Source organism: Sinohyriopsis cumingii, chromosome 10, assembly GCF_028554795.1.
Source record: "Sinohyriopsis cumingii isolate HCF-2022 chromosome 10, ASM2855479v2, whole genome shotgun sequence".
NCBI lineage: Eukaryota > Metazoa > Mollusca > Bivalvia > Unionida > Unionidae > Sinohyriopsis > Sinohyriopsis cumingii.
In genome coordinates this window covers 30,967,242-30,983,649 of record NC_142970.1, presented here as the reverse complement: position 1 = coordinate 30,983,649, position 16,408 = coordinate 30,967,242, and the positions used below count along the sequence as shown (strand labels likewise).

Here is a 16,408-nt window from a genome sequence, read left to right as displayed (position 1 = left end):
TTATTGTAAATGGGGCAATCTAAGCAAACATATTTCCCTTTGGTTAATGATCTACCTTCCAGGGCCATATTTCAAGCATAGTAAGATGTGACGCTGGATATAACATTTAGATCGCCTTGTACTGTGGAACACAAACATGTGTACGGTATATTATACGTCTTTCTCTGGTTGTTTTCTTTCAGGATATGCAGCGTGAAGTAGAGGAGACAAACACAACTAACTGCAATAACTACAAAAGAAACAAGAAAGTAACTTTGATTAATTTGTGGAATAATATAACAAGTCCGATTACTGATTTATGTACAATTTATCCATTACTGTAAAATACGCCTCTACCATATGTGTTCATTTCTGTGATATGTATCATTTTACGTATCAGACAATACAAACACAATACAAGAAATATATTTTGTACATGATTCAACTTTACCGTAATTCGGAATTTTATCTAAATCCCATCCTGACCTATCACTTTAAATAACTGACATCATTTGACTAACTGATATATTTCTCAATTCAGCAGCCTCAACATTGAAAATTCCACCAGTTAAAGCCTGATATAGAGGCTAAGCAACTCCGTCTTTATGACATTTTATCAGTGGATTTAACGATCTTTATCAATATTATTTGCACATAATTTTATTATGGTACCTACAAGATGATACCGCTCCATGAAAAGTACCATTTCACATGCTTATTGTAGAATTCAAATTATATATGTTTGAACATGTTTTATTCCTAGAAGGAAAACGACCGGACTTGACTTGTATCTTCATCTGCACGCAAACAAAAGCCACAACTATATTGCACATCATCAGTTAGTCCGATAAATCAACCCCACAAATCTGTGTTGATTTTGATGTACCATGTTGTGGGTCTGATGTCACCTGTTCATTAAAATGTGCAATTTTGCTATATGCAAATCATTCTGGATCAAACCTGTGTACACTTTAGACACATACCGATAATTGGTAACGGTAATATCAAGCGCGAAATTCAAAATGGCTACGCGAGAAATGGTTGTGCTATTCCAGGTAGATGTACAAGTTACCAAACATAATATTTGCTCGGGAAATACAATGAACATGCCACAAAAAGAACCTTTCAGCAGACGGTAGCTGCACAGCCACGATAAATACCCCTAAGTGTACAACATGTACACGGATGTGTACAGCCAAATTTGAATGCAGATAATTGCAACTTTTTATGAATAGGTGATACCATCCCCTCACCCGAAAATCAATATCATCACGCGTTAGGGGTTAATTTATCGGCCTAAGTATCAGTAGAAGTTAACTATATATATCCCACACATCCAATAATAAGGCAATGCGCAAAAAAAAATAATTTCGAACAGGCACGTAATTAAAATGGATTTGCTGTTATGTGCTTTATGTAATTTGGTTCTAATTATTATACTTAAGAACATACGCACCAAAAAAGGAAGTGTCTCTGTGTCTGAATGGTGTTAAATTATGAAAAAAGGTATGCAAACATACACACATACACACATGCCAAATTTATAATCTCTCTCTCTCTCTCTCTCTCTCTCTCTGGCAATATGACGTCCATTTTTCTCATTCATGTGTCTATTCACATTTGACCAGGCTGTCGATTAAGCAAACACGAAGCTTGCCTTACTATTTGTTCAAATACAGTCGACTCGACTCATGCACACATAAACTCCACAAAATACGTGTTTTTCTCTGTCAGTCTGTTCGTCTGTTTCACATACGCACAGACCCCCTGATACGTTAACTCTCTCAGAGTCTTCACAGAGTTGTTTCCCTTTAACTTAACCTTTGGTATTCAATAAAGAGACCATTTCTCACATTTCTGACATTATGACAGTGACTATTTTCCTTCTTTATTTTTTTATTTAAAGAAATATAAAAACTAAAGAAAAAAATGGATGGCGATGAGGTACTATGAAAAATGTGAACGACAATTGTGACTTGAATAAACCTATTGCAAGCCAAGAAAAACGCGTACCGTTCGCTCTTTGGAAAATAAAATTCCAAGTACCGATAATGTACCTATCATTTTTAACAGTGGACTTTGCTATGCTTTGCTTTATTTCTTCATGTGCTTTTTTATATAAAATCTTCAAACTTATGAATTTTCAAAAAGTGTGGTCAAATAATATAACATGACAAGTATTTAAGAGAGATTGCATCAATGACCCAAGTAACTGCATTTGAATAACTGGGTGCATAAATGTGCAGAAAGAACTAATTTAATAGACGAGTCTTAAGCTGGCTTATGAAATATCTCTTTCTCTATATTCTCCTCTCTTAACATGTTGCACTACCATCAACGGCAACAATACCAGCTCCAATCAGTACAATCATCAATGAAGCCACTCAGTACCGTATAGCAGACTCGCCTATTGCAAATATGGTAATGGGCAGCGGGTTACGGTTCTTTAGCAAAAGGTATTATGGAGGCTTAGTAATGTTTACATGTTTTCATTGCCTGATTTACATGTTTGGTTTTACAGGGCTATTCTCAAAGATATTTTCGCAGCCAAATACGCAGTAATGTTAACTCGGGCACTGTCGATGTGAACATGAACATTGTGGATGCCATTATAATTAATTCACTGCCCAGAGAACCACGTTTCTTGAAGTTAGTCTTAAGGATCATACCTCGAATGTATGTCTATAGCTGCCATTCTGACCGTTTCGATTATTTACGCAACAAGGATTAACCGAGACGCTTAATGGTCGAACTATACCTTCTCATTCGTATTCTTTGAGTGAAACCTACCGTCAATAAAATTGTAGGAAAAAATGGTTCGGATAGATTGGGGTGCTTTTCTTGCGGAGAATTTTCTTGCGAGCATAGTATCCATAAATTACTCCTCCGGCATAAATTCTAGGCATATTTTTTAGCCCAGATAGTTCCGACTGACTAGCCTATAATAGTTGCTTGCCAGTGTACATCGGGGACAAGCGAAAGATAGAGGATACAAGTTATGTTCGGTCGTTCTAGCACCTGAAAACGTGCCGCAGTTATTACTGAATTTGGGAGCACAGAGAAACCCATCCTCTACAGGATGGTGCAGACTATATTGAGTGCTTGCAGGACAATATTAGTAAAAGTGATGTAAAAGAAATAATTAACAGTCTAAAGGACTCCAAAGCGCCGGGCAATAATTCAGTTTGCAAAGAATATTTATTATATGTCACGGATTGCCTCATGGGGTGTATCACAAATTGATTTACTTAAATAATTGACCATTCTTGCATTCATGCAGATTAAAGGATTAGTGATACCACTGTATGAAGGCAACAGAAAATCAAAGAACTACTTCGAAAATTACAGACCTTATACTTTATTGGTTGTTATCAACAAAGCTTTTCAGAAAATTATTCATGGACGCTGGTCACTTGGATGGAAGATAATAATTGTAATATTTCTACATCACATCAACATGATTACTAAAGGTGTTTAGGCTGTACAACAGCGAGTTTCTTGCTGTGATATCAGTACAAAATAGCTTTACGTAATTTTTCTTCTTTTTATAAGCAAGTAAGGCATTCAATAACGTTTGACACAAAGGGTTACTTTTTAAATTATTCACGCTGGGTATTACGATCAAATCTATTTCTATAATTCTACATAAAATATATTACAAATTCTAACAACATTAAATACAAAAGGTCAACTACTACACTAATGTTATCTGTGTTTATCTACAGACATCTGACATTCACGAACTGTATGTGACATAGATCGTGACATTAGAGCCGATGATTAGCTACCTAGGCACCGCAGATGTGTCAAACGTAATACAAATTTTCAGTGTGAATTCAGTCACAACAAAGGAATATGATGACGAGAAACGCTATAATGAGGATTACAACTTTGCTTTTTTGCATGCTTGTAATCCCAGCTCAGACAGCAGTTTTGGAGCAAGACACCGTGATAGAGTACTTATTGCGAAAGGTAGCAGAACTGGAGAGCAACCAACACGAATGCAGCAGCTATCAAAGCAAAATGCTATTAGAACTCAGTTTTGTAAAGGACAAGCTCGAACAATCCGAAAGACGAATATCAGAATTAGAAGCTATTGTTTACGATATGAGGTCTGATGAATACACTGGAAATCTGAGTGTTACCCTAGAGAAAGATACAGTATATAAATCTACGAATGAAACTGATACTAATTTTATTCCAGAAGATACAAATATCAGCCGTAAACCAGATCTTAAAGGGATGACTTCACAAAAACCAGGTAATGGTGGTTCTTCATTCTGTTTAGATCCATATGTTTACTTGTTTTGTTGAAAACAATTAACGTTATTGGCAGGCAGGTAAGAAAACAAAACGTTAAACGTGCTTAACTTGCCTTAGGGCATAAACGTATTTTACAGTTATTATTTGAATTAAGCACACTAGGTATTCTTGATTCATATAAAAGAGTTAGAGAGTTCAAGGCAAGCAAAACAACAACCATTTTTAACTAATGAAATATTTCCCGGTACGATAGATTTAAAAAAACATTACTTTATTTATTTCTTTTTTGGGGTGGGGGATCGGGGTATTTTGTAATAACAGCATCAACTCACACATTCGTTCTCAGAAGTATCCAACCAGGGCAGTATTTAAAGCATATTGTAAAGCTGGACTAAACGTTTGAATCACCGTGTACAGTGGAACAACAATATCTGAGTTATATTACATGTCTTTCTCCGATTTCTTTATTTTTGGATATGTAACAGGAAGTAGAGGAGGAAAATGAAGATAACTGCAATACTTACAGGGGAAAAAAGCAAACGAGGACCATAGATAATTTTGTGGAATAACAAAACATGTCGGCTTTCTGATTTATGTACAATTCCTCCATTAAGGCAACATACGTCACTACCATATTAGTTCATGTTTATGATATGTATCATTTGAAGTATCAGACGATTCAAATACACTCCAAGAATATATATTTTTATTTGATTCTACTAAACAGCAATTTGGAATTTGGTCTAAACTTCCAATATGACCAACAAGTTTAAAAAAATTTACATCTTTTAGCTAACTTAAAGATTTCTCAATTCAGCAGCCTCAACATTATACAGTCATGATATCATATGTTATCGCATCATTAGATTTAACAACTTGTTTTCAATTTTATATACAATACTTTTATTCTGTTACCTACCAGATCACTGCGTACCCTGAAGAGTACAACTTAATGTAGAATTCAAATTATGTATATTTGAACATGTTTTATTCCTAGAAGAAAAACAATCGGACTCCACTGATATGTTCATCTGCACGCACAGTATCAGTATCATTGTACATATATTTTTTATTCTATTCTAAATTGGCTTAATAATAAATTATTGCCATTTGTTTGGCAACTGTAGAACAACTGGAAATCAATTTTCCTTGGATATTCCTGCACGTGTCTGAGTCGGGAACTACACTGAGAGTGCAGTACGTTTACAGTCACTAAAATATCTAGTTGTTCATAGAGGGCAATACACGTATTTAGATGCAGAGTGCGAATATAAACGAATCCAAGTCAAGAAAGGAGCGAAGTGTTGATCCAGAATTTACGATAAAAGCCATGAAGCAATAATCTAAGAGTAGGCTAGACAAAGAACAACAAATTCACTTTCCCTTGTTTGTTTTGATAGGCCTAAGATCAGGAGCAGTTGTATATTAGAACTATCACATGATTTTATTTGTTTAAGTTTATTTATCTATTTTTTAAATTTTGTTTTTATTTTTGCATGAAGCTTACTTTCCTCTTTTTCCAAATCTCACATAACCAGTTTTAGACCATCGAAAGTGCTAGAATAAAGCAGGTGTAAATTAATGCAAGAATATAAAAGTGTTATGCGATTTTATCTAATTGGTGTAAATAACTGAGTGGCAGGAACAAGCCTGTAGTGGAATTGGTGAGTTCCGAGACTGGTGATATTTATTTACCTAAAATATAACAGAGTGAATGATGATGCATTAAACGTCAAATTGTATCTATTATCGTAATATTTACATACTGAAATGATAATGTCTTTTCTAATGCATTATAATTTCTTACTATCAAATGCTGGATCAGTCCCGAACAATAGCAGAATCGATGTTTAACTAGGTATATGGGTAGCAAGCCAAGTAACAATTATAGGGCAATTCTGTATACAGTAAGGCAAATAAATTGTGACCCATTCTGTTCGGTCTCTGGGCACCTAATCAATCGCATTCACAGATTCTGGAAAAAATTTAACGTAGCTTTAACAATTTTTCAGACATATAGCTACGATGTCTGTGCAGTGTAACAGTTTATAGTGATACAGTCCTAACACTAACGTATTAATGCTGAGCGCCAAGTGAGGCAGCTATTAGTAGCATTTTTGTAAGTTTTTGGTATGACTCGGCCGGGGATCGAACCCACGATTCCCCGCATCCGAGGCGGACGCTCTAACCACTAGGTCACCGGAGCCGTAGCTAATCAATCTCATTCAGAGTAACAAAATGTCTAGATTTTTTTAAAAATCGTTGCAGGAAATGTTGTTTACTTAACTTTGAAAGGAATATATAGAGCATGTGTTTTCCAGTTATCAGTGTGATAACGCAAATCGCCTCTTTTTACTCGGGAAAATTTGATATATTTACAATAGACTTGGATCGAAACTATAATATTATTGATCCGAGTTTTCCAATGGATCATTCTAACTTTAACATTAAAGTAAATAGAAACAACGATATATTTTCATTTTATGAGGGAGAAACGTATGTTTTTATTGCATACAGATTGCTACCATTTTTTTTCCTCGAGCTTCTAAGTTGCTACCATTTTGGATTTGTGGAAGAACGACCGTCGATCATGTATGTTAGAGATTTGTGCAATTTGTTTTGAATGAATGAATGGGTTGAAAACATACCTAAAGTAGGTTAACATTCACTGCGTATATCTCAGGATAGTCATTTCTTGTCCTGTCTGTATATATGAAAATTTATACTTTTTCTATTTACTGTCAGTATCTTTCTCTATTTGCGCAGCTTCTGTCTCCTCTTCTTTCCGTCAATATTTTCTTATGTCCAGCTGCCACCTTTCTCATTCATTCATTTTTATTTCCTTTCTCCTGTATCCTGGCTTGTCATAAGGGCGCCACTTGTGACATTGCGACAGTCTCTCTCCACTTTGTCCTGTTCTCCACTGCTTTTTCGGGACTTTGAAGAGTCCATGCCTGTCCACTAGTTTATGTTATCCTCCCATCTCTTTTTCTGTTCTACTTCGTTTTCTGTTTCCTCTCATTGTGCCTTGTAGGATTTTTCTGATACCACAGATGAGCGTAAGACATGACCATACCATCTTAGTTTACGCTTCTTTACAGTAGTGAGCATCTTTTCATATGGTCCAATTGTACCTTCGATTATAATGCTTATTTGGTCTAAGTATGTGACTTTCAGGATCCTTCGATAATATTTTATCTCTAAAGCTTGGATTGTTCTCGCTAGTTCTGCTGTCAGTGTCCATGTCTCACATGCATACATGAATATGGATAAAACGAGGAAGAGCATACCGTTCATCTTGGACCCATGCGTGAAGTTGTTGCTGTCCTTCCAAACAGATTTAAGCTTAGCCAGTGCAGTGGTTGTCTGCGCAAGGCTGGAAAGAAGCTTAGGTTTTGACCATTCATCATGAGCGATAGCACCTGGTACTTGAAGCTTGCCACTGTGCCTAGATTTTTTCCATTGAATCGTATTTAATGTTGGATGCCACTCGGGTTGTTTGTCATTAGCTTGGTCCTTTCGGAGCTGATTTCTGATTTCTATCCAATACGTTAGTGGTGCTTGCTTGAGACGGTTCACTAAAGTTTCCAGTTCATGTTCATCGTTTGCTAACCCATCAATGTCATCAAGAAAGCGCAGGTTGGTGAATGTCCTGTTTCCAAAACTGATACTACCCGAATGATTTTACAAAGCATTGGGTATGATCCCTTCCAGGTAGATGTTGAAGTGAGTGCGTGATAGGAAGCACACGCGTCTGATTCCCACCTTGGTTCTGAGCCAATCACGTATGTTGCCGTTGACGAGTGGTGCTAATTAGTTGCGTTTTTGTTGTATATCTGCATCGTGGCCCACAAGGCTGCATGCTATTCCTTGTTGAAAGCCTCATTGAAATCAATAAGGACATGATTTAGGTCCTTTTGATGAAACATACTTTTCACAGAGGATTCTAAGATTGAAGATTTGTTCTATATTGTCATATCCCGCTCTGAAACCTGCCTGCTCTTCAGTAATGATGCACTGTGATTGAGGTTTCAGTCTACTGAGGATGATTTTAAACATAAACTTGCTTGGATGACTGATGAGGCTACTTGTTCAGATGTTCTGACACAGCTGCATTTTCCCTTTCTTGCAAAGATTGGTCATTAGAGACTAAGTCCATGGGTTAGTCCAGTCTCCTGTTTGTCAGATTTTGATGTAGATTGCTGTGACATCGGTTAGGCGATTGTCTTGTTTGCCAGATTTTGTTGCAGATTGCTGTGACGACATCTATCATGGAGTTTCCTCCTGTTTAAACAAGTTTTGCTGGTCTACCCCAACTGATTTTCTTTCTTTAGTGCCAACAATCTTTTGATAATCTTTAGATTTTCTGTGAGACTCTTACCAGCCATGTCCTGGATCATGGTAGATTACCATTGTTTCTCCGTTGTTAAGCCTTTCACTAACTGGTATGCTGCTTTACTGTTGTTGTGGATCACGTATTTCTCCGCTACTTTACATTGGTCGTCTAACCAGCTTTCCTTTAGCTCTCTTTATGCTCTTTTTAATCCTGTTGTTAACCTCCCTGTATTTTTCTGTTCCTTTAATGTCTCACTGCTTCCTGATCACTTATTTTTGACGTCACAGAGGTGGAGGATATCTGATGTGATGGAAGGCTTCCTTATAATAAGATGCTTATGAAGGATGTCGCTTGGTGTACCTATTAATGCGATGTTGACGATGGTGATGAAGGAATCTAGGTGAGGTTTTTTCTTCAGCACCCAGAATTGTGAATGGTGCAAATATTCAGCCTATTGACACCTCAAATCATTGTGCCACGCTTGGATCTTTACGTTTTACAAGATAAAACCTTATCATGGCTTTTGTTCTTCCCCATACGAAGTTTAATAGCCATCATCAACCAGCACGTCATGGTCGCTTCATATTTCAGCTCCCTGGATGCCAAAGTTGACGCTAAACTGGAAGCACTTCCTTACTAACTCAGCCTGGTTGTAATGTTGAATGTCTGGATTCTGCCAAGCCCCTGTTCTGGATCGTTTGCGGGGATCAAAGGTGTTCGTTAGCACTAGGTTAAGTCCCGCAGCATGAATCCTCACTCGATGATCTGTTAATTACAGTAGGAACCACATAAATCTCGCCATTCTGCATGTACGTCCTCACCTATCTTGGCATCCAAGTCTCCTTGAATAACTATAATATCCTTCTTGGGTGTCTGGTCAATGAGAGTTTGAAGCTCGCCATCATGGGTAGATGTTGGGTCATAAACCTCTATGATGGTGATGTTGAAGAGAGATGCCCTCAAGCTGAAGCTAATCATCCTGTTTTGCAATGGTACACAACAAATGACTGTACTCACAACGTCGTTGTGTAACATACATCTAACTTCATGCTCATGCTTGTCCCCGTGTCATTCATCTGTTGATCTCTCTCCAAAATTCTGCCAGCGCATACCGCAGAGTCCAGGGATATGCCACTTGTATCTTCCCAACTCACGGATGCGTTCCTCTGGTTTCCCTGCTGGTCTTAATGTCCTGACATTCTTTGTTCCAATAGTGATGTTATATTTCACCCGCACGTTGATTGTACTTCCATAGGTATCAGATTTATCTCATCCGTACTGGTGTCAGCGGATGGCGCTGCGACCGTTATGAAAACTGCCAATTGTCATTTCGTCATCTGTGGCGTTTCATGGGCAGTTTCTATATGTGGGGCCTATCATTCTCCAGGCTGCAGACCACAGCCAATATCTACGTTACCCTACGGCTTGAACTGGTCTCAAACATGTGGACGTTTAGTTAATTTTGGAACCCTTCTGCCCTAGCTGTTGACTTCAACTTGGAATACTTCTGGCCTCTGATATAATGTTACCAACATCCATTTATCCCATATATAGGAAGACTCGTAGAGGCGGGAGTGTCAACAAATTTTTTCTATTCGTATCATTTTTTTATCTTTGGATGTCTTGACCATGATTAAAACCCGAAACTTCCTGCATATGAGGCCGACTTGATCATTGGAACGTCAGCCACCCTAAACACATTAAAAAGAATATTCAATACCAGTTTATGTTCAAACTTATATCTCCAACCCAAAGACTTTCGAAAGCTATGAGGAGGAACTCAAGGACTATATTGTGATAAGAGAATATTTGGCGTTTGTTAGGGTTGGGGTGGGTTGCTCCCAATATATTATTTAAATTACTATGGAAGTCCCACCCAGGATCGATTTTGTAGGAAATGAAATTAGTGATAGAGATAGGTAAAGCTCCGATCCCCCAGCCAGCAGTGCCGACAGTTAAATTATTGAGAACACAAAGGTGAAATTGAAAGGAATAACAATTTAATACAATTCAATATTCAAATGATAATAATGTCCCAGTCACTCTTCTTCCTCTCGACAAAGTGATAGCTTATTGCATCCTGTGATTTATAATGTGAGATAGCGTTTCCATCTGTCCTTATTTTCTAATCATCTGTATCTCTCCTATCCCGCCAATTCCTTCTCTCCTTCCGCCTTCCCTCCTAACTCCTTCACCTAGAATGTTCCTTCTCCAATTTCTCCTCCTCGACTCCTTTTCCTCCTCATTCTTCACTCTGCTCTCCGGCTAGTCTTCGATTCACAATCGACTTCTCCACTAGTCTTTATTCCGTCTCTCTCCTAGAGACTTGTGACTAAACCACACCGGAAGTCAGTCCCCTAAAGGTTTCCTGTGAAAACACAAGGACGTTAGCATATTTCCTTAGCCATCTCGTCTCACACTAAACCAACATCAGATAAAGGCTGTTACATTTTTCGGTCACGCATTCGTGCACATCAAAATACCCATACGCTCTTGTATGGTAAACAACGTCGTAATAAAAGCACGCCATCGACTACTTATCATACAGACATCAATAAATTGCGTCACATCCGTATATATATATATATACGACGATTTTTGAAACAATTTTGTAAACATTCGTAACCTTTGCTCCAAGTGCCAAGAATACAAAGAATGGAAGACTGCATACACGCCAACACACACACACTTTCTCAAGTGGTTTATTGTATCTGATTCACTAATAACTTAAACAATCAACTACCACCACGAATATCGATTCATTAACAGCTTTTAATGATAGTAGATTGTTATTGAGTAAAAGGTGTTAGAGGATAAGATAGTCTAGTCTAGTCCTAGAAGTGTATGTAATGGCTGTAGTGAAATCTGAGGATGAAACGTCTTTAAAGGGTGTTTAATTATTTTTAATATTATTTACAATAAAAGCATACGAGTCCATATTTGTTTCTATATAATTAATAAATTAGTATAAATATTAAAAGCAAGATAGAAATATCATTCCGGGTAGTTTATTAGGCTATGAATTTATCAAGCTCTCCTCTTCACGCAGCCTTCTGTTAAATCAATTTATATAGTACGTAATGCAATGCTCTTTAATCACACTTCTTTATATCAAAAAATTGAAATAAGATTTAGGTCCAAAATGTCCACAAAAAACATATACAGTCCAGTTGGTTGGCGACTCTCTCTCTCTCTCTCTCTCTCTCTCACACACACACACACACACACACACAAATCCTAATAATTTAGAACGTAAGATGTTATATGCAGTGTATAATAATTGAATTGAGTTACTTAAGTTTTGAAAGGTATATTTTTGAAATTCCAAAGATATGTTTTCTTAATCGTCGTTAACATCGGTCAAGAACTCTTTAACATGTTGTAAGGTATATTTTGTCTGGAGACACTTCTAGCTACACTTCTGGATACACTTCCATTTCTGTAATAATAGTCATTTGTAGTCCCTGCGCCCAGCCATTGTACTGTACATGTTGAAATCCGATTAAATTCATCGTGACTTATTGCATCATTTGTCCATTTGATCAAGAGTATTCAGCTTATTGATAGAATACATCAGATATAGGCTTTTAAGGATTGTGCAACGGATCCTACTATCTTTGCGATGAATGATGTAACAGCCACAGGAATAATATGTCATGTAATGCCTGCAACCCATAAACTAACAGTTAAAGGAGTCATTTAAGAAGTTTGGAAATGGATATACTATTTTATGTTTCTCTCTGACACCACTGTAATATATTATCTCTTTGACCAAATCAATTTAAATTTCATTTAATTTACAAACCCAAAATTAGTTCATAGCCTGTAGGTAATTGATCCGCGGTTGATGGCTAATGGACAAACAAACTAGCTACTTGATTACTTTAGTGTAGTAATATGCCTTGTACCTTAAGATTGTCGATCGCGAACTGTCTTAATTTTAAAGCTGCAAGATAAATAGTATTATAGGAGAAATAGGTACGAATTTCTATGCAAAAAACTCTTTAAACAATCAGATTTAAGTGCTAAACTTACCTTGTAATATATATTATGGAAATGTTTGTATATCGTTTACTAATAAAAAATAAAGAAATTATAAGAATAAGTGAAAGCCTAGGTAAATTCAAAATATTAATCGTGAAAACAGACAATGATCTAGAGTTTCTACAATTAAGAAAAACGATATTGCTAAGGTTTAGGGTCCAAATTGGAAACCTTAATCAAATGGTTCGATACAAATTTATGAAGTCACACAAAGTCATAGTTAGCTAAATGATATAAATACAACAGACTTTCGATTAAATGCTAATAAGATTGAATACAAAATTCAGGAAAAGTTGTCATTAGGTTAAAGATTGGAATGACTGTTAAAAACAAATGTAATGGTCTAACAGTTGATATGGTTTCTGCGGCTATTGATATTATGGCACAATTCGTCCAAACAATAGCAAATTCAAAATGCTACGGAGATACCCGTGAAAGTAGTGGTGGATGCGGTTCTTTCGTTGATCACTCGGTGAAAGGTTTGAAATTATTGCCGAATATGTGTTTAACATAGCTATATGAAAGCAATAACATCAGATGGTATCATTGGTAGTGTAAAAGTTTACTTTCAACAAAAGAAGCCTTTATTAATAGCGCATCGTGCCATTTGTTAATTATTGCATTGATTAACTCTTGTTTTGCTACAACTTTAAAACATTTCTTTTTAGTAACAAAAGAATTAACAACAACTAGTTCCAAGAGTATAATACACAGCTCATGCAGCCATAGACACAACAATAAACTAGTTATATCATGATCCTTATAGTTGCTTAGGCTACCATCATTTGTATTATACCTAAATCCATCCCTTCTTAACGATCACTTTTTATCCACGAGATTTATTATTCAGTTTGTCTGGTTGTTCGCTATTGTTACTACATTAATATTTACGCATGGTTTAAATGAATCGATGAATTTAGTCAATTATTAAAGCATACTGTGCTATGTATTTTAATCACCATAATCACAATGGGAAAAGAAGATATCGTCTTCGCCTACTGCATAATTTAGTCTGATAAATATTATACTGATATCACGGTGTTAGTTGATACATCGCCTTTTGTAACTAAACCTAGGTTTTCAACAACTTTTTTAATCGGCCTGAAATATTAATACATGTATAATAGGTTGTCCTCGTATGTATTTGGACACCTTGAAAGACATCACATATGATTGAATGCTCTGATTCAAGTGTGATGTTTCTACCACTATGCGTCCTTGGTTATCTCCGATACATAAATATATACGTCTTAGTTTTAATTAATTTCTTTTTTATTTCGTCAGATTATTAGATTTTATGAATTTCATCAGCTGGAATTGCTCTCCAGTATGCAAATATTGATGTTCTATATTTATATTTTCATTTATAAGTATCTAATACATCAGTTCGGGTAGACTCACAAATGCATTGACTTTAAATTTTATGTTTTAGAGGCACAGATCTGTTGTGTTTGTTCTTTTCAATATTTTATCCATTTTGTTTATTGAAATACATTTCTTCATGACAGTTTATGATTGGTATCTTGTTTACCGAATGGGTAAGATGTCTCGACTGTTTGCTTGAAGTTACTAGATTCACCTAATTTGAGCTCAATAAAGATGTTGTTATGTATGAATGATGTTTGTGTGCACGTATGTGCGAGTTATGGTTTTCAGTGATATACAGTGATTGATTGGCATACTAGTTAGAAATATTTGACAAGAATTTTAAAAAATCTATAAAAACGGCAAATAATTAGGCTTCTGACTCTTGTGAATCTATACTTATTGGTAGAAAGAACAATCGGTTCTCTGTTGAAAAATGGATTATCCACTGGTCGTCACAAATTGTGATAAGACGATGTTCTCCTGGTCTTCAAAATATATGAAAACGTATGTCTGTGAAATTCAAAATGTTATAGACAGAACTGAACCAGGGGACAACAATAATTAGAGAAAGAAAAGGTGATATCTAATATTTGCCGTTAACTGTTGGTTCTGTTGGTTATTTTTAGTTTAATATTTCACTTTATTTTTCTAACAGATTCTTTTTGCTGGGGTAATTTATAGCGCAGGGGCTTGAGCATAAACTTTATTTTTCTAACAGATTCTTTTTGCTGGAGTAATTTATAGCGCACGGGCTTGAGCATACACTTCAGCACTTTTATATATATATATATATATATATATATATATATATATATATATATATATATATATATATATATATATACATGGCTATATCTATCTACCTAATATATGCATCTACATGTCAGGCAGTCTGAAATCTGGATATATTTCTTAATGCTACATACAGTGCTGTAGACAATGAAACAATGGAACCAGTAAGGTCTCTAAATGGCACTGTACCGCTTCAATATTAAATAAATATAGATACGGCGCCTTGGCATTTCTGGACCGGGTAGAGGTTGCAGTACAGGGTGACCATGACGCTTTCTTAGATTTTTAATTAACTTGTACGGAATCTCAAAATGCGGCATGCAACAGAGCAACTGCTAGGATAATGCTATATGTGCTTATCTACAGATGTATGATTGTCTCTGCCATTTTAAAACTAAATATGACATCGATCTTGATGATGATTTAGTATGGCGAAAGGTAACAGTATTGGATAAGAACCAACAAAAATGCATTAGTTATCTAATCAAAAAGCTATTAGAACTGAGTAATGTAAAAACAAGTTTCATCGATCTGAGAGACGAATAATAGAAGCAATCTGATCAATACACTGAAAATTTTAAACTTACTATGAAGGACGACCCAGTAAATAGTCTTGCGAATGAAAATATACGATATTTATTATGAGTGGTACACCAGAACTAAAAGAGAGGCATCCGCATAAATCAAGTAAGCTGTATCATTGTATGCTCAATCTGTCTAGATCTCATTACAAATTTAAATTTTAATTAGCTAAACGTTATTAGTATTTGCATACGACAAATAAGCTTTATTTTTTAAACATAATAGCGTACGAGAGAATAAAAAGCACGAAATACGGTCGTTTTTCACCTTGTAGTGGAAATAGTTTGGCTATTTACTAAGACATACATCTCACACTTGCCTAATCATAATCTTCCATGATTTCAGGCATTTTGAGAAGAGAGGGTCGAGGGATTGCAATGAAACAAATTGCATTTTGTGCAACTATTGTAAATGTAAATGGATTAGGACCTGTCCATGAGCGTGAAATCATCCTTTTCGATACTGTTCTGCACAACGAGGGCAATGGTTTCAACAAGCAAACTGGAATCTTTACATGTCCACTATCGGGTACATATTTCTTCACAGGAAGCCTTATGACAAAACATGGGTACAGTTCAGAGGTACATCTAGTTGTAAACGGGGAAATTAAAGGCAACAGCTATGCCGATGGGGCCAATTCTTGGGACCAGGGCAGTATTTCAAGCATTGTGCGATGTGAAGCTGGACAGAACGTTTGGATCAGCGTGTACTATGGATCATATATACATGGGGATTATTACACATCATTCTCCGGTTTTCTTCTTTGGGGAGATAGTAGTAGTTGACAAAAATAACAACAACAAAAGTAAGGCCAATAATTCCATAGATTATTTTTGTAAGAAGAAACACAAGTCCGATTGGTAAATTCTGTACAATTCCTTCTTTAATCCAAAATCACGTCTCTACCATAATTGTTAAGTTTCGTGCTTTGTATCCTTGAAAGTATAAGACAATGCAAATAATATATATATATATATATATATATATATATATATATATATATATATATATATATATATATATATATATATATATATATATATA

The 16,408-nt window shown here is 35.8% G+C and overlaps 1 protein-coding gene across 1 annotated transcript; it reads left to right on the top strand.

The window, feature by feature from the left end:
* Positions 1-3,746: 3,746 nt before the first annotated feature.
* LOC149789838 (uncharacterized) lies at positions 3,747-16,272 on the top strand. The gene is made up of 2 exons (XM_089973367.1): positions 3,747-4,240; positions 15,710-16,272. The coding sequence occupies exons 1-2, from the start codon at positions 3,835-3,837 to the stop codon at positions 16,147-16,149; spliced, it is 846 nt and encodes a 281-aa protein (XP_089829493.1). The 5' UTR covers positions 3,747-3,834; the 3' UTR covers positions 16,150-16,272.
* The last annotated feature ends 136 nt before the right edge of the window (positions 16,273-16,408 follow it).

Bases quoted from the DNA above. Each gene is read 5' to 3' on its own strand.
- LOC149789838 (XM_089973367.1), top strand. From the start codon at position 3,835: ATGATGACGAGAAACGCTATAATGAGGATTACAACTTTGCTTTTTTGC. The intron at 4,241-15,709 runs GTAATGGTGGTT...CCATGATTTCAG, and splicing joins GATGACTTCACAAAAACCAG to GCATTTTGAGAAGAGAGGGT.